This window comes from Mesoplodon densirostris, chromosome 2, assembly GCF_025265405.1.
Source record: "Mesoplodon densirostris isolate mMesDen1 chromosome 2, mMesDen1 primary haplotype, whole genome shotgun sequence".
NCBI classification, from domain to species: Eukaryota; Metazoa; Chordata; class Mammalia; order Artiodactyla; family Ziphiidae; genus Mesoplodon; species Mesoplodon densirostris.
This window is the reverse complement of record NC_082662.1, coordinates 105,395,145-105,418,133: the sequence shown is the minus strand read 5'-3', so window position 1 is coordinate 105,418,133 and position 22,989 is coordinate 105,395,145. Positions and strand designations below refer to the sequence as shown.

At 46.9% G+C, this 22,989-nt stretch overlaps 1 protein-coding gene across 1 annotated transcript; it reads right to left on the bottom strand.

Moving 5' to 3' along the window:
* Window positions 1–728: 728 nt before the first annotated feature.
* Window positions 729–12,091, bottom strand: CD2 (CD2 molecule). Its single transcript, XM_060086789.1, has 5 exons — window positions 12,031–12,091; window positions 11,587–11,892; window positions 7,036–7,269; window positions 2,338–2,460; window positions 729–1,027 (listed from the first exon to the last, which is right to left on the bottom strand). The coding sequence occupies exons 1-5, from the start codon at window positions 12,089–12,091 to the stop codon at window positions 729–731; spliced, it is 1,023 nt and encodes a 340-aa protein (XP_059942772.1).
* Between the last annotated feature and the right edge of the window lie 10,898 nt (window positions 12,092–22,989).

Genomic DNA, 22,989 nt, shown 5'->3' with positions numbered 1-22,989 from the left:
GTGTCTCTTGAAGTTTGTGCACAGAGATTTCATTTCACTGTATAAATCTACCAATAGGTTGTGGGTCCAGCTTTGCAGCTGAGGCCTGGGGAGTGGATTCCGGTTGTTCTGGTGGGACTAAGGTGGCCCCGTTGAACTGGGATGGCCAAATTTGGTCCTGCTGTCACACCCTACCCACTAGCCTCTTTCTCATTCAGCAGCTGGATGCTGGGCTCCTTTCTACAACGAGTAGATGCTGGGGTCATGTCACGGCTCTTGTTTCACTTGTACTCCCGATACGGTGAGCAAGCGTCCTCCTAAGAAAACCAAGGGTCTTTCAAGCAGGAAGCTGTTTGCAGCGAGACATGGCCACAGCGACTGCTTGACATCTGACACTTGCACGTGCTCTGAGAGGGAGGGTGGGAGAGCTCTAGGATTCTGCGCTTGATCACCCATCATCCTAATGCGTGCACCTTTATTGTTTCTCCCTTCCTGCTGAGGTGGAGATCTGTGAGGAGGCCAGAGACTCCAGACGTCAGACCACATGGCTGAGTTGGAAGGTACAGACACGGCTGCAGCTGCTGGGCTGGGGGGGGGGGGGTGTGATCATTGTCTGCTTGTAGAGCACACTTGATGGAAGTGTGGGCATGCACACCTAGAGTGGAGAAATTCCACAGTGACGTTTATGGGAAAGGACGGTTTTTAATCTCTTTTAATTCGAGGAAGAGGACAGCTGCGTCAGGAGACAGTTATGAGTTTTCTTCGGCCTCACAGGGAGATTTCGTTTGAACTCGAGGCTTGGGGAGGGGAGGGCCTTTTTGCGGGTGAACTTGTTTGCCCAGGGTAGGAGGAGGCCTCTTCTTTTGCTGGTGCTGGACACGGGGGCCAGGAGGCCTGGGACGATGAGCAGGTGCTTGGCAACGATGACCAGGTATTGGAGGAGTTTGGGACATGGCTGGATTTTGAGGAGTTGAGCCTGGAATTTGGTGGGGCTTATAGCCCCTTTCCTCAGGGGTCACTCTCTTCCCTCTTATCTCCAGCTCTTCATCTGCAACAATTAAACCTCTGAAGAGTTTTCTTGGCAAGATACAATCAAGATCAATGTAACTATTTATTAAGTGCCCCTCCTGTGTACAAGATGTCACACTAGCTGCTCTGGGGGATATGATGAGGAAGCAGAAGCCACCTCTACCCTCTAGAGATTCCAGGCCTTGGGCGGGTAGGGGAGACAGAAATGCCCACCAGAAAAATAGAGGGAGAGCTCAGGGCTTTAGAGACCAGTGGGGGATGGTTTTGTGCCTGGGTCTCCAGGGAGCAGAGAGGGCACTCAGACCCCAGCCCTGCCTCTGAGTCATCCCAGGGATCATGCCCTAGAGCACCTCAGGGTTAGAGCCCTTGTAATAGGATCTGAGTAGTCAGAGAAGACATTAGTCACTCCCTGCCTTTGGATGGGTCTCTCCGTTAGATCTGCCTTCCACCCAGTTCTGCTGTAAGTCACCCACACTGCTCTGAGTGTCCTGGACGCTCCTTGAGCCAGCTCCTCCCTTATGAGCATAACTTTTTTTTTTTTTTTTGCGGTATGTGGGCCTCTCACTGCTGTGGCCTCTCCCGTTGCAGAGCACAGGCTCCAGACGCGCAGGCTCAGCGGCCATGGCTCACGGGCCCAGCCACTCCACGGCATGTGGGATCTTCCCGGACCGGGGCACGAACCCGCGTCCCCTGCATTGGCAGGCGGACTCTCAACTACTGCGCCACCAGGGAAGTCCCCAAGCATAACTTTTTCATCCTAGGTGAGTTGTCAGACAGGCCTGATTCAAGGAAGAAACAACTCACAGCCTTAACCCCTCCCCTTGGAACAGTGAATTGGAAAGGGGATATAAACAGCCAGTTTTAGAACAAGTGTGTTCCTGTGAGTCCGTGATGTCCTGAAATTTTACCTGTGTTCCTAGGAGTTTGGTCTTGAACCCACCTTGGCCACACCCTCAGGAGAAGACAAAAAATGGTTGCGCACAGAAATGGTGTTTCAAAGCTTATCTTTCTACCTACATAGATATATGTGGCTCATTCAACATATGTCCACACAGCTTTATACCCAGTCAGCCTCAGGTGGTGGATTCCAATGAGGCCGGCCTGGATGGAGCTTCTCAAAGCTCCCACATTGTTACCACTGAGAATTTGTTTTTCAAAAATCAAGCTAACCACAAAATGGAACAAACTGTAACTGCCGGTTACAGCCCTGACATTCTGAAACTACCCATCTCCATTATTTTCTTTCCAGACTCTAAGTGCCAGACCCATGAGGTGTTTCCACGGGGATTTCACCCAGGCCTGCGGTGGGACGGAAGAGAGGGAGCTTACCATTTCTCCTACTCCTCTGTTTTTTCCTCTTGCTAATGTAGAAAATGAGTAGTGCCACGAAGACGAGGAAGACGGTGCCTCCTCCACAAATGCCGATGATGAGATAGATATCCAGACCTTTCCCTGCAAGAGGAACAGACGTGGGATGGATGGGAGCGTGCTGGGAAGAGGGGTCACTTCGTTGCTCTGGCCAAGGACTTGAGGACTCCAGCCTCCTATCTTTCAGATAAAAGAGCTTGGTGGGACTTTTCAACCTCAGGGAAGCCAAGCTCATGGAGGCTGGTGAACTGGGTCAATACCTGAGCAGGTGCAGGGTCCAGGATAAGCCCTCTCAGAACGTTTCTTGGAGAACTGCTCTCCTGAACCACAAATGCCTGATTCTTCACGTACCAAGCACTGTCCCCTATCAAGGAGAATGTCACAGAAGTTTAGATCTGAGAAAGAGTTTAGAGAAAATCTAGGGTAATCTCTAGTTTCACAGACAAGGCCCAGAGAGGGAGGATGAGTTGCCTGAGGCAACACCGTATCCATTCCTGAGTGGTTCCTTTAAGCAGCCCCTCGTCTCCATGTTTCTGCACTGTTTTTCCAGCTTCATCTCTGGCTGCCCGCCCACGTTATGATTTTTTCTCACCCTCTTGACCAGAAAGTTTCCAAAGACAGGATACATGTTTCACGGGTCCAGCCCAGTTCTCTGACCTCAGAGGCAGCACCCCGTCCCAGATTTTTCCTGGACCGTGAGAGAAACTCAAACACACAGTGAGTTCGCAGCAGCAGTGGACTTGATCTTCAGCTCACAGACCTTCGGCTGCTGTCACGCAATGAGGAAAACAACGACTGTGGTAAGAGAAATGGGTTTGAGTGCAGGCTCTTCTAGGCAAGAGCTGCGTGACCTTTGGCAAGTTACTCCACCTCTCTGAGCCTGTTCCTGTCTTTAAAACATGGAGATAAGGAACGTATATCACAGGTGGCTGCTGGAAGTCAATCAGATAATGGATGTGAAAGTGCTTTGTAAACTGTAAAACTACACACAAAGATGAGGGTCTGCTCTGACTACAGTTCTGTGCACCGGTGCTTCTGGGAGCTATTTCCCGGGAGGGATACTGGGCCATCTGCCCTTTTGTGAGTCAGCAGCAGTCACAGAGGCAGCAGCTGGGGCCAGGGTTCAGGGGTCTCGTACATCTGGAGAACAAATAGAGCTCAGCCCAGCATCACAAGGAAATCCTTCTCTAGCCAAACATTCCTGGGAAGATACTATTGTACATGAAGCCCAGGATGGGCCCCAGGAGCAAGCCAGAGGCTCAGAAATGAAACTAAACAGGTTTCCAGACTGCGGTGGTTTGTTAATCCTCGTTTTCTTTCCTAAGTCTCTCCCTGACCCATTCTTTGCCTGCCAGTTACACAGCCTCTCTACGCTCTGTGGATGAAGGGGCTTCCATTAGAAAAGCAGGCATAATCCTAACCTGCTGTGAAACTGGACCGGGAAAGTTAGGAGGGTCCTTTAGGCTCTGCCTGCTTGGAGGAAGGGCCAGGGCTATTGGAGTCCACCTTGGGCTGAGCCAAGGACTTCCCAGGGTCTGAACTGGGTGAGGGGGGGGGGCATGGGCCTAGGACCAGTTGGGGAGCAGGGACTAAACCATGCAGCCACTAGCTTGTCTTCTCAGAGTCCTCAGGCAGGGCAAGCATGCCCCTATCTGGGCACACTTGGGAATGTAGGAGCGCCTTACACAGTCTGTTCACAGTTTTATCCAGCACAGCCTCTGGGGGCTTTCTGCAGGGAATGTTCCAGCGTGTCTCAGAGGCAGCTGTAGCTCTGTCATTCAAAGCTATGTCCTCACAGTCACTAAATCCAGCCACACTCCTTCCTGCACTCCCTCTTGGAGATCATGTGCCTGCGAGTTTATGTGGTGGAGTCCTTCTTGTGTGTCCAAACCTGCTCCTTCCTCCTACAATTTTTTTTTTTTTTTTTTTTTTTTTTTTTTTTTTTTTTTTTGCGGTACACGGGCCTCTCACCGTTGTGGCCTCTCCCGTTGCAGAGCACAGGCTCTGGACGCGCAGGCTCAGCGGCCATGGCTCACGGGCCCAGCCGCTCTGCGGCATGTGAGATCTTCCCGGACCAGGGCACGAACCCGTGTCCCCTGCATCGGCAGGCGGACTCTCAACCACTGCGCCACCAGGGAAGCCCCTCCTACTATTTTGGTTTTAAGTACATGCTCATCTTTTCTGAGCCAAGTGGTTAATCTTGTCATTGCTCCTCTCTGCCTTGGCCTTTTAGGATGAAACATCCAGATCCATTTTAGGGTCTTCAAGAGCAGCCCTGTCCTCCCCAGTCTCCCCCTAGGTATTCCTCCCGTCTCTCTAGTGGCCCTTTCCCAGACTGGCTCCCACTCTGTACCACAGAGTAAGGGACAGGAATGCTCCAGTCTTCAAACCTCAGCTTCCCCCAAAGCCCTTCTTCCCTCGCTCCATCCCTCATGCACACACATTTTTATACTGCTGGGATCTAGTTAAAATAAGCGTGGAGTGGGGCTGCCAGATAAAACACCGGATGCCCAGTTAAATTTGAAATAAACAACGAATAGTTTTTAGTATAAGTATGTCCCACGCAACACTTGGAACACATTTATACTGTCTCTTTTTATTTGCTAAATCTGGCAACTCTAATCAAGAGCCTCCTAAAAGGGGATAAGAGCTTGTGAAGTCGAGGAGAGGCGACTTCACTCACTGTACCTTAGTGATGGGGGGCACGGAGGGACGGCTGGTGGGCAGACATAGACTTCATAGGAGGTGAAGTGACGCTGGTCTGACCGTGTGAGTGGCAGACTCTAGGATGGTCCCCGTTGAGCCCTGCCTCCTGGTATTCCCACTGGTGTGAGACCCCTTCTGATTAAATGTGGGCTGGACTTACTGAGAGGCTCCTAATGAATAGAATACCTCAGCAGTGATGGGACATCTATCACTCCTGAGATCGAGTGCAAAAAGACCACGGCTTTTGTCTTGGGCGCTTGTTGTTGCTCTTTCTTAGGCTGCTCTGACGGAAGTAGCTGCCATATTGTAAGGCAGCCCAATGCCGCCCCCGTAAGTGAACTTGGACATGGATGCTCCCCCAGTAGTGCTTGCACCTGACTGACATGACTGCAGCCCCTGCCTGTGTCTTGATTACAGCTTCATGAAAGACCCTGAGCCAGAAACATCCAGTTAAGTCACTCCCAGATTCATGTCCCACAGAAACTGTGAGATAATAACTGCTTGTGTTTTAAGCCACTAAATATGGGGTTGTTTGTTATGCAGCAACTGATAACTAATTCAAAATGTATATTAAAAAGTCTCACTTCTGATTTCACACCAGCTCAGGGCTGCTTCCTAGGGTCACTGACCAGCCATACTCACTATAGAAACTCAGGGCCTGTGGCCAAATAACTATCTTTTGTGCTCAGTTTCCTGTCAGGGGGTTGACTAGACAGCAGTGGAGACATAATCCCAGAGTATCAGATGAGTAGACTCTTGGGGATCACAGGGCTCATCTTCTTTGTGGACCAGGAGGCTGAAGCCCAGAAAGGGGAAGGAACTCTGTCCAGGTCATCCCTATATATTTGGACAGACCCAAACTAGAAGTCAAGACCCCTGGCTCCTGGAGCAGGCCACCTTTCGAAAATTGCTTCTAGGGGCTTCCCTGATGGCGCAGTGGTTAAGAATCCGCCTGCCAATTCAGGGGACATGGGTTCGATCCCTGGTCCGGGATGATCCCATGGGCCGTGGAGCAACTGGGCCCGTGCACCACAACTACTGAGCCTGTGCTCTAAAGCCCGTGAGCCACAACTGCTGAGCCCGCGTGCCGCAACTGCTGAAGCCCACGTACGTAGAACCCGTGCTCTGCAAGAAGAGAAGCCACCGCAATGAGAAGCCCACACACCACAACAAAGAGTGGCCCCTGCTCGCCACAACTAGAGAAGGCCCGCACGCAGCAACGAAGACCCAACACAGCCAAAAATAAATAAATAAAATAAATAAATTTATTTAAAAAAATTGCTTCTAGGGGTCACATGAAGCTGGTGGTCCAGGGAAGAACTTAGACTCTTGAAGTTTCAGAACTTTCTGGTGCTGGGCTGTCTGCTCTGAGGCAGTAAGAGCATTGCCCACGTGTGCTCATGGTCCTCCCTGGCCTTGAGCTCTTCCTCCCTGTAAGCCTCTAACTCCCAGAGTTTCTACAGCCCTTCTGCACCTGCCCCTGATAGGAGGTACCAGCCATCTCCCCTCCAGAAAGGAATCTTTTTTGCTTCCTTCTCCATTATTGCCCTAGGAGCCACAGTCATGGTCACTGATTAGCTGAAGGGATCGTGGGCAAGTCAGCTTGCCTCTCTGGGAAGTGGCGGTCTGTGTGAGATCACCGTTACAGCTCCTTTTATCTCTTCAACTCGGCAATGTTTTCTCCTAGAAGAGAATCTTTTTCATTGCCTGTGGTTATACCAAGCTCTCTGAGAAGACTCCCAAGATGGGCAACCATAGAGCACTACCTCCTCTCTCCTCTAAGATTTCCCTTGAAGATTTCCAGGGAAAAGAGGTATGTTTTCAGTCCTCATCCTGAGCCAAGGATGCCTCCCAGCCCAAGCACCCAGGCCCTGGACCAATCCTCTGCTGTGGGCCTCAAAGGCTGTGTTTGTGAAGTGAACTTGGGGTGTCTGACCAGTGCCCACCACGCACCTGAACAGCTGATGGTCACCGTGCTCGTTTGGGCACTGACATTGTTACTCGCCACGCAGTTGAATGTTGCAGTCCATTTGCTGTTCCACTTGTGTCTGATGACCTTCTGATGACTTTCTTTGATAGCAGTCTCATTTAAAAACAGTTTTAAGTTAGGGTCACTTCCTTTTGCTACCTCGCAGATCAGGGTTCTGTTGGTACAACTCCAGGAAATTACAGGTTTTGAGACCATCTCTGAAAAGAAAAGAAAGATCCAATTCATATTAGGCCATTTACTGAATGTAAAAGACATACCTATTTATAGAGGGGAAATTGAGTTAGTTTGGGACCAGAAAAGATTTCAAAGACCCCTAGCAATTTTCAAAAATCATTTCTACTTCATTTTATTTATACAGCACATTCAGAACAAATTTATTTCTGGTATTTATAGATACATTATATCAGTAAAAAATACATCATATCACAGGCTTATGTGCTGTTTTATACCTTAAAATGTTTTCACATATAGGATATCATTTCATCCTAACAAACAGAGAGGCGGATGTTTTTCTTCTTGTTTACAGATGAAGTGCCCAAGGCTCTGAGAGGTTAAATGGACAGTCCAAGGGCACCCACTAATAAATGGCAAATCAGGAGAGGAGCTCACCCTTCCAAATCCAAGTTCAGTAGTACGGATAAGAGGTTTACCACATCCTGATCCCCATACACTCAGGAGCCTGTGAAGGATAGTGGGGTGGGGGCAATGCTTTAAGAGCAGCTGGGAACTTGTCCCTGGAGGACTGGTACATGTGTAGCCTGGGGCCTTGGTCACAAATGAAGCAGCAGGTCCTGGGAGCAGGGGGCCAGGTGTGCAGTTCAAGCTCTGGAGGGAGAGAACACCTTCAGCTTCCCAGAGCTGTTGGACCTCACTGGACCTCATCCGCAAGAGAAGAATAAGAAAGACATTCCCCACCTGTCACAGCAGGGATGACATGTGACAAAGCCCTGGCACACTGACAGGTACTGACAATATTGGTGGTCGTTGTTATAATCATAATCATACACGCCCTGCCTCTCCTTTTCTGACATGATAATATTCGAAGGCTGCGTCATGAAAGAAAAAGCCCTGGCCTTGGCGTCAGTTGGGCCGGGTCCAAATCCTACTCCACCACTTGCGAGCCGTGTGACCAACTTCTGCCCTTTTTCTCATCCTTCTCTCTCTTTCCTCAGACTTGCCACTTTCCTCTCTCAGCATCCTTCCATTCATTATGCAGATGGATAGCTTTTTTTTTTTTCTGATTTCCTCCCTCCCAGACAATAATATCTTCCCCATGAACTTTCTCACCAAATTTCATTTCTGTCCCAAAATATAGGCAGGCAGAAATTAAGGGGTTTTTTTCCCATCCAGGGATTCGGTGTGACCCAGAATGAAGAGGATGGAAAAACATCACCCTACAACAAGACAGGGTCAGTGCATACCCTAGGGGTTGAGCCAAGGAGTTTGCTTGTGTTTTCAAATGGAAATACTCTTTTTTAATTTATAACAGTAAGTCACATCACTGTAAAAATTGATAAAATACCAAAAAAGTTTCAAGAAGATTAAAAACCACTTGCAATTCTACTACCCAGAGTCAATAATTATTAATGTTTTGATGCATCCCTTTAACAAATGTTTTCTATGCCATGCATATCACATATAAATAGTGTTCTAAAAACTAAAACTGGATCATAGATATGTTTTAGTCTGCCTGTTTTCCTTTAATGATCTCTTATGAAATTCTTTTAGGAATACCAATAAATATACACTTTCATCATCTTTTTAAATGATCTATTCTTGATTTAATTAATACGTTCCTAACTGCTGGGGACTTTAAGATCCTTTCCAGTATTTCACTGATATGAACCACCCAGAGATGAGCAGCCACTCAAAGTCATATCTTTGCATACGTCCTGTCTGTAAGATAGTTTCATACAAGAGGCATGGTTGGATCCTGTGGGGCACGTCTCACAGATGAGGCTCTTTGATTCCAGGTTTCTAGGACAAACTTTCTCCACTAACATCTGCTTTTAAGGGGCCTTCCACTGTTTCTCCAGCTGGCAGCAGCGTAGCCCCCTCCTTAAGGAGATGTGGGTTCCAAAGTTGGAGACTGAGAAGCATGGAGGAACAAAGAGATGGGGAGAGCACGAGTACTGAGGAAGCAGGTATTGTGTCCCCGGTGCCCAAGGCACCTATGCTTAGTTGTCTCCCTGAAGCCTTGTCCCACTGAATAGCCGATAGAGTTATTATTATGAAAATCAGACTCAGAGCAAACAGAGAATTTGCCCAAGGTCATGTGGTAGGAAATGGTGACCGGACCCACAAATTGACATGCTGTGTGACATTCACACACACACACACACACACACACACACACAATGAGATGGCTGTTGTGTCATGGAAAGATCTGTGTCTTTTGGCAAAGGAGTGAAGGTTTATTTTTGAGGTCATGAAAGCATTCTAAAATTGATTGCGGTAATGGTTGTACAACTCTGTAAATATACTACAAGCCATGGAATCATACATTTTAAATGGGTGAATTTTATGGTATGTGAATTATACCACAATAAAGCTGTTTGGGGTGGTGGGTGGGGGAATGTCACCATCCTTGCTAAAACTAGCCTTGGGTTTGGCTCCTGACTTTGCTCCTGTCAAGCCACTTCTGTTTCCTTATAGATAGTAAGGGGAGATTAACAGCTACCTCTCAGGATTGTTGGGAACCTTAAATAAGATCATGTAGCAAAGCACGTGACATCTCACTGGTAGCCATTATTACCACTGCAGTACTAAAGGAAACACGAATGTGAAGCTCAAGTTCAAAACAGGACACTCAAGCCCATGCTGGCAGGAGTCACGACATCTGTGGTTCCCAGAGCCCACAAGCAGAGGTCCCTTCTGGCTCCATTCTGTCTCGCCCCATCTCTGGAATGTACCCTCCGTCCTGTTGCAGGTCTAGGTATGGAAAGTTGTCATTTGCAGAGGAGCTGACAATGTCTGTGAGTGTTGGAGGGGGGCTGCTACCAGGTCCGAGTGCTCAAGAAGAGGGCTGGATGGTGACTCTAGGTAGGAGGAGGGGGCCCTTCCTTTGGCAATGTTTCCTGTGCAAAGCACAGAAATGCTTATTTGCTCACTGAATCTCTGGCTTGTGCTCATGCTGGGGTTCCTGTCTTCCTCTCCAAGCTAAGTACAGCTTCCTCTTCTCACTGAATCTCTGGCTTGTGCTCATGCTGGGGTTCCTGTCTTCCTCTCCAAGCTAAGTACAGCTTCCTCTTCTCACTTTTATCCACACCCAGCCAAGTGACCCCTGGATTTGTGACTTCATTGTCACTTCCATTCTATTGTACTTTCTCTTCCCTCTCTCCCAAACTCAAGCCACGTTGTTCATCCTTTCTCCACACATGACCCCCAATGTAATCGTTCTTTAGGCATTTTATAGGCACCCTTTAGTCTAGGCCACTAGTTATCAGCTTTGGCTGCTCATTAAAATCACCTGGGGAGGGCTTCCCTGGTGGTGCAGTGGTTGAGAGTCCACCTGCCGGTGCAGGGGACACGGGTTCATGCCCCGGTCCGGGAGGATCCCACACGCCGTGGAGCGGCTGGGCCCGTGAGCCATGGCCGCTGAGCCTGCGCATCCAGAGCCTGTGCTCCGTGGCGGGAGGGGCCACAGCAGCAAGAGGCCCACGTACCGCAAAAAAAAAAAAAAAATCACCTGGGGAGTTTAGCACCTACGATGCCCAGGCCCTGCACCAAGAAACTCTGATTAAATTGGTCTGGGATGGGACTTAGCACTGGTAACTTTAATAGCACCTCAGCTGATTCCAATGTGAAACCTGAATTGAGGGTCACCGACCAGCCCCTCCCTACTTCACTTGGATTAAAGCAGCAGCTTCCTAGCTAGGTTTCAAGCTTCCATCTTCAATAGCTACTACTGCCCTCACAGTACACGCATAGACATACAAAGCCACACTTTGTGTATTTTCTACAGATATCAGCAAAAATCATCTTCCACCTTTGATCATGCCGATGTTGAGATGATTAGAAACAAGGGCTGTTCATCCTTAAATTCATCATTTCCAGCCCTTTTCTGCCTTACAATTACTCCTTCAGGACATCCTGGCTTGAAATTGTCTCTCTGGATGGAAGACCCACTGCCCTCCAGTCAGCCTCCCCTTCCCAGTCTCATACCTAGCTTGCCCTTCATCATCCACCTGGAATGGCCACCTTTTTCTTCTGCCCACCTGTTCCCCTCTTCTTGATTAACGCAGGATCTTAATCCAGATCCTTCACTCAACCCTGCATCCCCACAGCCTCTGAAGAGAGAGTTTGAGGTATGTAGACTTGAGGGTCTATTAGCTGTGGGTTCCATCTCTCTCACAGGACTGGAGCCTGCACCGAGGCAGGAGGGATGCATTCGATTTCCTTTAGGGCTCCCTCAAGGCCAAGGTCAGGGCTGGGGACATTTCATGAATGCTATTCCTCGACTTGCTAAATAGCACCCATACTGAGATGGAGGAATTTAGGGGACAAAGACTTACCTTGAATCTTCAAATCAAATGTTTTCTCCAATATGTTTTTTCCATTCGAATCATATACAGATACTGTGTAGACATCGCTATCATTTCTCTTCAGAGCTTTAATTTTCAGAGTTCCATTTTCTAACATCACATACGTGTCCGTTATCTGGTAAGGTGGCTTGTCTTGTCTTAATTGTGCAATCTTGATTTTGTTTTTCTCCCATCGTGTATCTGCTATCCTATCATTCATTTGAAAACCAGGAATGTCCAGGTTGATGTCATGATCCAGGCGACCCCAGATGACTTTAGTATTTTCAGAGACCTCACCTACAAAAAGCAAGAAAGTTACTGAGGTAGCTCACTGCCAAGGAAAGCTGGGCTGTGACCTCTCTGACTCTTGCACTCACTTCAGGGTTGCCAAAGAAGCTTCTAATGGTGACAGTGGAGACCCACACACCAACTTACCTTTGGTGGAAACAGAGAAAATCAGAAGGAAGCTGGCTAAGATTTTACACGTGAGGCTCATCTTTGGGGTTAGTTTCCTTCTTGTGATTCTGAGCTCTTCTTTAAAAAGGAACTGAAATAACACCAGTGGAATCCACCCCCTGAGAGCTTAACCACGTGCCTCTTCTTTTTGCTTCTTTACAGTGACATAGAAAACAGACACACACACGCGCGCGCGCACACGCCTACAAAACCTGGCTGATGTGCTCCTTTGCCAAAGCAAGTATATTTATGAGTGTATGTCTTCTTATAACATTTTAATTCTCACTACAACCTTGGGTGGGTTTTATTATTCCCGTTGAAGAGAAAAGGAACTAAGAGGCTAAATAAATCACTCAGGATCACCCTTTAGTTAACAAGGAGTTAAATTCAACCATACGGCCCATCTTCTATCCGTTCTCCTGTAATGTCCCTAACAGGACCACATAGAAATATAGGTAAATGTTTATAAGCAAATAGCTAGCAGAATACAATCATTTATTCCATGATTACAAATACTGGAAAATGTATACATACTAAACAATTATGAAAGTGGATTTTTTTCTCTTTCTCAAAAGGCATTTTAAATGTTCTAAGACTGTTTATGTGATAAAAAGAAACAAATATAAATTGAGTCTCAGCTGTAAATGCTTGAAATCCCCAAATCTTATGTTCAGCATACATTTTATAACTATATTGAAATTCACAGATAGGTAAGTAAAAAATTGTTCCAAAACAAACAAAAATGCATTGAGACTGTGAAATGCTATTAAACAACCAGAACAAATCATCCAAGAAACATTTAAGATGGTTAACACTGTAGATGGTTAAGGAAAGGAAGAGATAAGGAGAAAAAAGAGAAGTGCTAGAGGACAGGAGAAAGAAAGAGGAGAAATGTGTGAGACAGGGAGAGAAACAGAGATGCACTGATGGACACAACCAGAAAAAGAGGCACAGAGAGACCCAGCTATAGAGAGAGGAGCACCCAGTTACAGATTTCCAATGTAAAATTCTAGCCTTATGATTCTTTTTTTTTTTTTTTTTTGCGGTTACGCGGGCCTCTCACTGCTGTGGCCTCTCCCGTTGCGGAGCACAGGCTCCGGACGCGCAGGCTCAGCGGCCATGGCTCACGGGCCCAGCCGCTCCGCGGCATATGGGATCCTCCCAGACCGGGGCACGAACCCGTATCCCCTGCATCGGCAGGCGGACTCTCAACCACTTGCGCCACCAGGGAGGCCCAAGCCTTATGATTCTTTAGGATAGAGTGAGCAAAAAATCTTAAAAATTGTGCTTGTTTTCTGTTTCAACTTTAGGTGCAACTATGGATGTCCTGTCTCAGAAAGTTGCCCAGGAAATGAAAGTAAGTCAAAACAATGGATCTCAACCACTGGGCAAAGGGAAGCCTGAATAGGATATTTACCTCACGATTGTGTGGCAAATCCCTAATTCACATCATCCACAAAAATAGAACGCAGTTGGATTACATTTTTAAATGTTAAAAGTATAACACAGTGCTACAAAAAAACAGTATAGAAGGATATTTTCATGCCTTTGAGTATGGAAGGCCTACCTACATATACTATAGGTTCCAAAAGTATTAATAAAGAAAAGATGGACACAACTATGTAAAAATGTAATACTGAAGTATAGGCAAAGAGATGATGAACAAAATGAAAAGAATGATAGAAAAATTTGCAATATATATGAAAAATTATTAATATCCAAAGTATATAAATTATTCCTATCAATCAAAAAGACAAATGAAATTCAGTTTTTAAAATGAGCAAAGGCTATATAAATGAGCAGTTTATAGAAGAAAAACTTTATAGAAAAAAATGTCAATAAATGTATGAGAAGCCATCTAATGTTACATATATATATATATTATAGCCATAAAACACCATTTTCACAATCAGATTGACAAAGTTAGAAAAGATAGTGATTTACATTATTGGCACGAATGTAGGGAGAAACAGGCACCTTCATATAATATTAGAGGGAGTATATAAAGCCATACCTCCCATGGGGTGGAATTTGGAAATTTTCACTAAACTTTAAAACATATATTTTTTTTACCTAGTAATTTTAATGTGAGAAATCTATCCTTCACAAATACTTGGATAAATGTGCAAAAATCCTATTCAAGGATGTTTGTTATAGTGTTTTTTTGTAATAAAAATTTTCAAACAACTAAAATTATGGTATATTCATACTATGAAATATTGAATAACAGTTAAAATAGAATGAAGTAGCCCTAAAAGTAAGAATATATTATATTATATCATTATTATATTATATTATATCACATGTAATAGTGTATGCATAGGAAAAAGTCTGTAAGGACTCATGCCAAACTTTTAACAGTGTTTCCCCTCTCAGGACTAAAATTTGGAAGCAGAAGAAAGGAAACTTTTACTTTTTACTTTATCAACAACTGTGAAGTTAGAAATTTTGATAATGAATACATTAATTTTGTAATAAAAAGTTTTTCTGATAGAGGGTGCTTAAGACACATGTTTTCTCGAAAGTATATGCAGATTCTGAGAAGTAATTATCATCTAGCTTCCTTGCTTGTAAGTGGCTAACTCACTGGCCAGCTGCCAACTCCAGCCTCTCAAGGTCTGGTCCAGACGATGTGATGATAGCCACGGTGTTACCTGCTTCAGCTTTCCCGATAGTTTTCCTAGGCTCTCATGGAGCAAGTGGAAAGCAGCTTTCTGTTCTTTTTAAAACATTAATCCTGCTCCTCTCACATCTTTCTTAATTCTGAATGATGAATGAGCTGGACTTCAAGGGCAGAAACTGAAAAAGAAAGGGATTGATAAATCTATGTAAAATTTTGTAAATAAAAAATAAAAAGCCCTAAAAAACATTAAAAGACAAAGTATTAAAAGGGGCAAATTATTTTCAAGATATATAACAAAGGTTAATATCCTTAAAATTAAATTTTTTATGTAAATGTAGAATGAAAGTGTAGAAAAAACACCTTGATATTAAATTTGGTTAACGTTGTCAAAGGGACAATTCACAAAAAAAGAAATACAAGTGAATAAGCCTATGAAAATGTAGTCAATTTATTAATAAAGCAACATAAATTTTAACATAGATGCATTTTTCATCTTTTTTTAAAAAATTAAATATACAGTGTTAATGATGGTAAAAACATTCTTGAATATGGACAGTAGAAATGCAAACAGGTGTAGAGTTTCTGGTGGACAGTTTGTCAGTGTGAATCAGAAGCATCAAGAATATTCATATTTTGACCTAGCAAGTCCACAAGAATGATTTTATCTTAAGGAAATAATGAAAGACTTACAAGACTTGGCTGAAAGTTTGTATCTTGTAGCATTTTTTATAAGTCAAAATTGCAGATGATTTAAATATTTGAAAGGAGGAAATTTGTTAAACAAATCATGATATGGACAAAAACTGAATATGGAAAAAAAAAGGTCACGACAAACGATGTAATCCCATTTTTGTTTCTCAAAAAGTGTGTGCTGGGTGTGTGTCTTTTGGAAGGATGTCCACCAGGGTGTTGGTCTCTGCACGTGGGATAATGGCTCTTGTTCTGTTGGCCTTGGTTGTTGCTGCTATTCTGACATTTCCGAATTGACTATATATTGCTTTTCAATTGATTTCTTTTTAATTCTAAGTGGGCCTCCCACTTAGGTAAAACCTCCCAGTACTGAGGGAGGGTACAGTTCCTGCCCTCCTGTATGTGAGCTTCCGGGGAAAATCCACTGATGACTCATTCCAAATTTTCCCTCTCCATCCTCACTGCTCTCTAGGGGCTGTCTCTTGTTCCCTCTTCATTGACTCTTTTTACCCAAACTAATACTCCTGGGGAAATAGTCTAAGAGGGAAGGGAGTAAAAAGCAGAGGAGGAGGGGGTGGAAGAAGACGTTTCCAGAGATCTCGCTCTAGGACCAGTTCCTATCCCTGACTACTGAAATACCTTTGGTCCTCACTCCTGCCTCCCTCAAGTTGTGTCAAGGTAATGCGCTCGAGAGAGACTCAGGTTGTGTTCACGCTGCAGCAGTTCACGCCCAACCAAATGTCCTGAATTGTCAGATTTTAGAGCAGCAGGAAATTCAGGAAGCGATCTGGTCTCCTCTCTGCATTTCAGCTGAGGGTCTTGAGCTCAGGGAGGTTCTGGGGTGTGTCTGGTCGCCTTGTCCAAGTCAGCAGCCTAATGCCCAGCTTCTGGGACACTGTCTGTTTCCTACTGAGACCTCGGGGTCATCTTTGCCTCCCACCCCTCGTGTGCTCCCTCAACTTAGGAATCACTAAGTCCAGCCTCGCCTTCCTACTTAACATCCATCTCCTCTCTTTGGTACCTCTGCTTGTGCCCTCGTTATACCTTCCCGCAAGCTCAGGTGAGAAACACGAAAAAGGAGGTAAGCAGATTGCATTTTTTGGGGGGGGCGGTACGCGGGCCTCTCACTGTTGTGGCCTCTCCCGTTGCGGAGCACAGGCTCCGGACGCGCAGGCTCAGCAGCCATGGCTCACGGGCCCAGCCGCTCCGCGGCATGTGGGATCTTCCCGGACCAGGGACGAACCCGTGTCCCCTGCATCGGCAGGCGGACTCTCAACAACTGCACCATCAGGGAAGCCCAGCAGGTTGCATTTTATACTAAAAACTGAGTATGCTGTGGCTTCAGTGAGGATCAGAAAGCCCACACCGTGTGTGTGTGTGTGTGTGTGTGTGTGTGTGTGTGTGTGTGTGTGTGTGTGTGTGTGTGTGTGTGTGTGTGTTTGCAGCCTGGTCCTGCTGATATTCAGCTTGGCTGTGTATCTGGGTGGTCACGTCAGAATCGGCATCAATCCGCAGCCATTTTCACTGCCAGGCAGCGAGTGGGTCTTCTCCCAAAGGCAGCCTCGTGCAGTCAGCCGCCGATGCATATTCCACGTAGGGAGACCTCCATCTCTGAGCGCCAAGTCTTCTTCCAGGTGTTATCTCCTCTGAGGCAAGAACTGAGTTTTCTTTTCCTTTGGTGTTTCCCACCCACACAGCAGGCAGGAGAGAATCAACCCACAGAGACAGTTCCTGTGTGAAGTCTGGATACCTGAAATGAGAGTCATTCAGCCTGGAAGTCCCCCAGGGGGTGGGGGTGGGGAACTGGGGGTGCCGTAAATGCCTCTGAGAGAAGGGATACACTATGTCTATGTATGTCACTAGTTGTATAATCACGTGATTACAGAGAAAAGAGATTTGTACCAAACAGAGCTGGCCCACGCATACTAATTATACAGATCTAGGCATGCAGTTTCTGCTTGTGAGCCTCAGTTTCCACGTTTGTGAAAGAGGACAAAGACTTCATTCTCAAGCTTATTGTGAGTCAGATGAAGTGATGTGTGTCCAGTGTCTAGGGCAGTGCCTGGCCCCGAGGAGATCCTCGACAAACATCAGCTTTCCTGTTTGCCACTATGTTCCTGATAAACGGGTCTACTTAAGAGAATAAGGGGAGGGGACAAAATTGAGAAGCTTTGCCTTCAGAAATAAGCCAAGAAAGCTGGAGGCTCTCAGGGTTTCGGAATACTTTCCAGCAAGAAAGTTGGGGATTAAGGCCAACAAGAGCTAGGAAACTATAAGATTTCTTAGGGCACATATTGCTTTTCTCTGCTTTTTATTTTTATTTTTATTATTTTTTTTTTTTTTGCGGTATGCGGGCCTACTCACTGTTGTGGCCTCCCCCGTTGCGGAGCACAGGCTCTGGACGCGCAGGCTCCGGACGCGCAGGCTCAGCGGCCATGGCTCACGGGCCCAGCCGCTCCGCGGCATATGGGATCCTTCCCAGACCGGGGCACGAACCCGTATCCCCTGCATCGGCAGGCGGACTCTCAACCACTTGCGCCACCAGGGAGGCCCTGCTTTTTATTTTTGTAGCCTTCTTCCCCGTATTAATTTCTCGGGGTTGCTGAGCTAGAATGCCAGCAGGACCTGTGAGTTGGTGATAGACGAAGCAGTGAAACAGAGCGCTTCTCAGCTGCTAGGCTTGGGGACACGAGCCCAGGGCACAAGAAGACGGTCCTGGCTGCAGTGTAGGGGAAAAGACTGAGGGCCAGCACCTGAGAAGAACAGGATGGAGACACCAGCAGGCCTAGGCCCTGAGAAGGGTCTACGGTGGCTGGAAGTCCATGTAACTCTCCCACAAACAGCAAGAATGCAGTAAATGTTGGTTGCGTGAACAACTGAATAGAGAAAGTAAAAGAAGTGGTGGTATGCTGGAATTCGAGCTGGAAGACCCAGGTTTAAAGTGAGTTCTAACTTTTCCCACTTGCTAGCTGTGTGCCCCTCAAAGTCCTTCTGTGAGCCTCAGTTTCATCGAGTCTGGGATGGCGAGGTAAGAGAGGGGCAGCAATTCTGCTGGCTCAGTTTAGCTCAGAAGGTTGTGGTGAGAGCTAGATAAGGTAACCGATGAAAAACTTACACGTGACAGTGAGAGTGGCCATCAAAAACTTATGAGGAAATCATCAAAGGGAGGTTTCTGGGCTTCGTGCAGGCACAGCCAGATCCCACTGCAGGAGAGAGGGCAATCTCTTCCGAGTTAGGTGAGCTGGGCAGAAAAGAAAAAGATCACCGATCACCGCAGGGCAATCCAGCAGCTCCCGGGACTGCTTTATTTCAAAGGACCATGGGGCAGTTTCCGCCTGCTGCTGCTGCTGCCACCCTCTGGTCACAACCTGAACTGCACCCTTGCTAATTGCACTGGAGGTGGTTAGAACGCTTAACCTTTGCATACAAACTATTTGTGTAGTGTTTTTGTTTACATTCCCCCCCAAAAAACCATGTTCTTTCACCCACACAATATCCTTATAGTATAAACTTTTTTTTTTTTTTTTTACGGTACGCGGGCCTCTCACTGCTGTGGCCTCTCCCCTTGCGGAGCACAGGCTCCGGACGTGCAGGCTCAGCGGCCATGGCTCACGGGCCCAGCCGCTCCGCGGCATGTGGGATCCTCCCAGACCGGGGCACGAACCCGTATCCGCTGCATCGGCAGGCGGACTCTCAACCACTGCGCCACCAGGGAAGCCCTAGTATAAGCATTTTTGTAGGTGAAAAAACCAAAGCTTGAGGAAGTTAAATGAATTTCTGTGGAGACTTAGCCAAGAGATGACCCAGATTCTTTTATCCAAGAACTGCGTTCTTTCTGCCACTATTATAGTAGGTCTCAGAATCTGAGCATGGGCTTCTCCTTAACTCTTCTCCTACCCCATCCTTCCTCCACGGTCCCAAACTCCTGATACCCCATCTGTATCCGAGGCCGCCTGTGAGCAGGGGTGGTGTGGCTACAAAGATGAGCAAGGCACGTGCAGCCCCTGTCCTCCCAGGGATCTCAGACTCATGAGGGAAGTGAGACAGGCATCCAGGGACCCCAGTACCCATGAGAAGTGCCACAGACACGCTCAGGTGGAATGCATGGGAGAGCAAACAGGCTCCAGCTGGGAGAGGTTGAGCCTGAGCTGACCCTTAAAAGACTAACAGGATACAAGTTCATAAAGCGGTCAGTGAAGGACATCCCAGGCTGAGGGCCCAGCAGGAGGGAAGCATAGATGCAGGCAAGCTTCAGTGCGAGGGGAAGAGGTGCTCCTGTTTGGCAGAAGAGAGAAGTGGGCAGTGATGCTGGACATGGAGGGGTTGGGGACAGGATGACATTCACACTGCTTTCTAAGGACCCTCCATTCTTCATGTTTTCCACTTACTCTTTTAGCAAATATTTATTGTGACAGGCACATATTCAGTTTGTTTCTAAGGATAATAGCAAAACCAACAATTTGTCACATAGTATTCATTTATTTATTCAATGAATATTTATCGACTGCCTACCTCCCTGTGCCAGGCGTTCTCCGGGGCCCTGGGATGTATCCTCCCCCCTCCCCTCCCCACAATGAACTTACATACTAGTGGAGACACAATCTACAGCATAAATAAGTAACATATAAGCATTTAGATGGTAAAAATGAGGGAGAAAAATGAGGACTAAAGCAGGGGTGGAGGGTTTGCACCTTTAGAGAGTGTGACCACGAAGGTCTTACTGAGGAAGTGGCTCAGGGTAAAGGCCTAAGGGAGTGAGGGGGGGGTGTAGCATGTCGGGGAGGAGTGCTCCAGGCGGGGGAACAGAGCACACGAAGGCCCTGAGGTGGGGCCGCAGCGCATTGCGTTTGGGGAGGGGGGTTCCAGTGGGGACGAGTGGGGCCGGGCAGGTGTTGGGAGGAGAAGAGGTCAGGGAGGCAGAGGAGGGACAGGCGGTAGGAAGTCATAGGAGGCTTTGTTCCGAGCAGAAGCAACTCAGTGCTGCCTGCCTTGAAATCTCCTTCTTTCTGCAGAGTTTAAAGCAATGTGAAAGGAGCCTTTTCTGCAGCCTGGCTCTGTAGATTTGATTGGGGTGTGGGGAAATGAGGCCAGGGGGGCCTGGGATGCACAACAAACCACCACAGACGTAGTGGCATAAAACAACCGCCATGCCATTATGCTCACAGAACCCGTGGGCGCGGCTCTTCCCTGCCCTGCCACGTCTGTAGCCTCCACTGGGAAGGCTCAGGTGGCTGGAGGGATGCTGGGAGAGCTGGGAGAGCTGGACCTGGGGGAGGCACATCCAACATTGACTCTGTTCGTAGGCCTGATGCCTGCACTGGGGGGCTGCAGCACTGTGGGCCGGGGGACCCCACGTGGCCCTTTATGAGGCAGTGTGGTGGCTTCCTTCCGAGAGGCAGGGGCTACCAGAGAGCCAGGGTTCCAAGAAGAGCAGGCATAAGGGCCTGGCCTTTTATGACCTAGCCTCAGAAGTCCCAGACATCATTCCCATGCACTCAGCTGGCTGAAGGAGTCACAGAGCTCAGATTTCAGGGGCGACTAGGCCCCATGTCCTGATGGGGAGCATCTCAAAAAAATAGCAGCCTCTTTAAAACACCACCTCAATGAACCTTGAGGCCTGAGGCCAGTCTACAGGCCGGTCAGAGCAGAGCACCAGACTTCCCTGGTGGCGCAGTGGTTAAGAATCTGCCTGTCAATGCAGGGGACATGGGTTCGAGCCCTGGTCCGGGAAGATCCCACATGCCGCGGAGCAACTAAGCCCGTGCACCACAACTACTGAGCCTGCGCTCTAGAGCCTGCAAGCCACAACTACTGAGCCCACGTGCCACAACTACTGAAGCCCACGCGCACCTAGAGCCCGTGCTCCGCAACAAGAGAAGCCACCGCAATGAGAAGCCTGTGCACCGCAACGAAGAGTAACCCCTGCTTGCCTCAACTAGAGAAAGCCCACGCGCAGCAACGAAGACCCAATGCAGCCCAAAATAAATAAATAAATAAATTTATATTTTAAAAAATCAGACAGAAGACACAAGTTACCTTTAACACCGTGCTCACGTGAAGAGGTCTACTGCCTGTGTATCTCTGGGCCTTTAAAAGAACGAGCTCTAATGAACATGGGAATACATGATTCACAATAGCCAATAGATGGAAACATGCCAAGTGCCCATCGACAGATGAATGGATAAAGAAGACGTGGTATACGCATACAATGGAATATTTTGCATCCTTTAAAAAGAAGGAGATCCTACCATTTTGACAACATAGATAATGGTGGACATTATGCTATGTCACAGAAGGACAAAGACTGCATGATTCCACTTATATGAGGTACCTAAAATAGTCAAACTCATGGAAGCAGAGAATACAGTGTGGTTGCCAGGGGCTGAGGGAAGGGGAGATGGGGAGCTGTTGCTCAGTGGATGTAAAGTTTCAGTTATGCCAGGCGAATAAGTTCTAGAGATCTGCTCTACAACACAGGGCCTGTAGTTCACAATATGGTATTGTGCACCTCAAAATTTGTTAAGAGGGTAGATCTCACGTTGTGTTCTTTTCCCCCCAGCTTTACTGAGATATACTTGACATATAACATTGTATATGTTTAAGGCTTACAACCCAATGATTTGATAGGAGTGTATGTTGCAAAATGACTACCATAATAAAGTTAGTTAAGAGCTCCATCACCTCACATAATTATCTGTGTGTGTGTGTGTGTGTGTGTGTGTGTGTTAAGAACATTTAAGACCTACTCTTAGCAACTTTCAAGCACATAGCAGCATTGTTAACTATAGTCACCATGCTGTACATTAGATTCCCCAGAACGTTTTCCTTTGATGAGTAAAGTTTGTAGATGAAAATCTTCCCATTTCCCCCACTCCCAGCCCCTGGCAACCACAATTCTAACTCTCTGTTTCTATGAGTTCAGCTTTTATTTTATTTTTGTGGTACGCGGGCCTCTCACTGTTGTGGCCTCTCCCGTTGTGGAGCACAGGCTCTGGACGTGCAGGCCCAGTGGCCATGGCTCACGGGCCCAGCCGCCCCGTGGCATGTGGGATCTTCCCGGACCAGGGCACGAACCCGTGTCCCCTGCATCGGCAGGCGGACTCTCAACCACTGCGCCACCAGGGAAGCCTGAGTTCAGCTTTTTTAGATTCCACCTATAAGTGAGATCATACAGTATTTGTTTGTCTTTCTCTGAATTATTTTGCTTAGCATAATACCCTCAAGGTCCATCCATGTTGCCACAAATGGCAGGATTTCCTCCTTTTTTATGGCTGAATTATGTATTTTCTTTGACGATCATCTGTTGAGGGACATTTAGGTTGTTTCCATGTCTTGGCTATTGTGACTAGTGCTGCCATGTACACAGCATGCAGAGATCTCTGAGTTAGTGTTTTTATTTCCTTTGGAAATAAACCCAGAAGTGGAATTGCTGGATCATATGGTAGTTCTATTTCTAATTTTTTGAGGAACCTCCATACTATTTTCCACAATGGCTGTACCATCATGTTAAGTGTTGTTATGACCAAAAAACAAACAAAGGGACACAAGGGGACTTTGGAAGGTGCTGGATATGTCTGTTACCTGGATTGTGGTATCATGGATCTTGGCATATGTCTAAACCCATC

What these genes read in the sequence shown, in the direction of transcription:
- CD2 (XM_060086789.1), bottom strand. Translation starts at nt 12,091, where the DNA reads ATGAGCCTCACGTGTAAAATCTTAGCCAGCTTCCTTCTGATTTTCTCT. An exon ending in TTTCTCTGTTTCCACCAAAG is followed by an intron (nt 11,893 to 12,030) that starts GTAAGTTGGTGT and finishes TGCTTTTTGTAG; the next exon opens with GTGAGGTCTCTGAAAATACT. An exon ending in ATTTGATTTGAAGATTCAAG is followed by an intron (nt 7,270 to 11,586) that starts GTAAGTCTTTGT and finishes TTTTCTTTTCAG; the next exon opens with AGATGGTCTCAAAACCTGTA.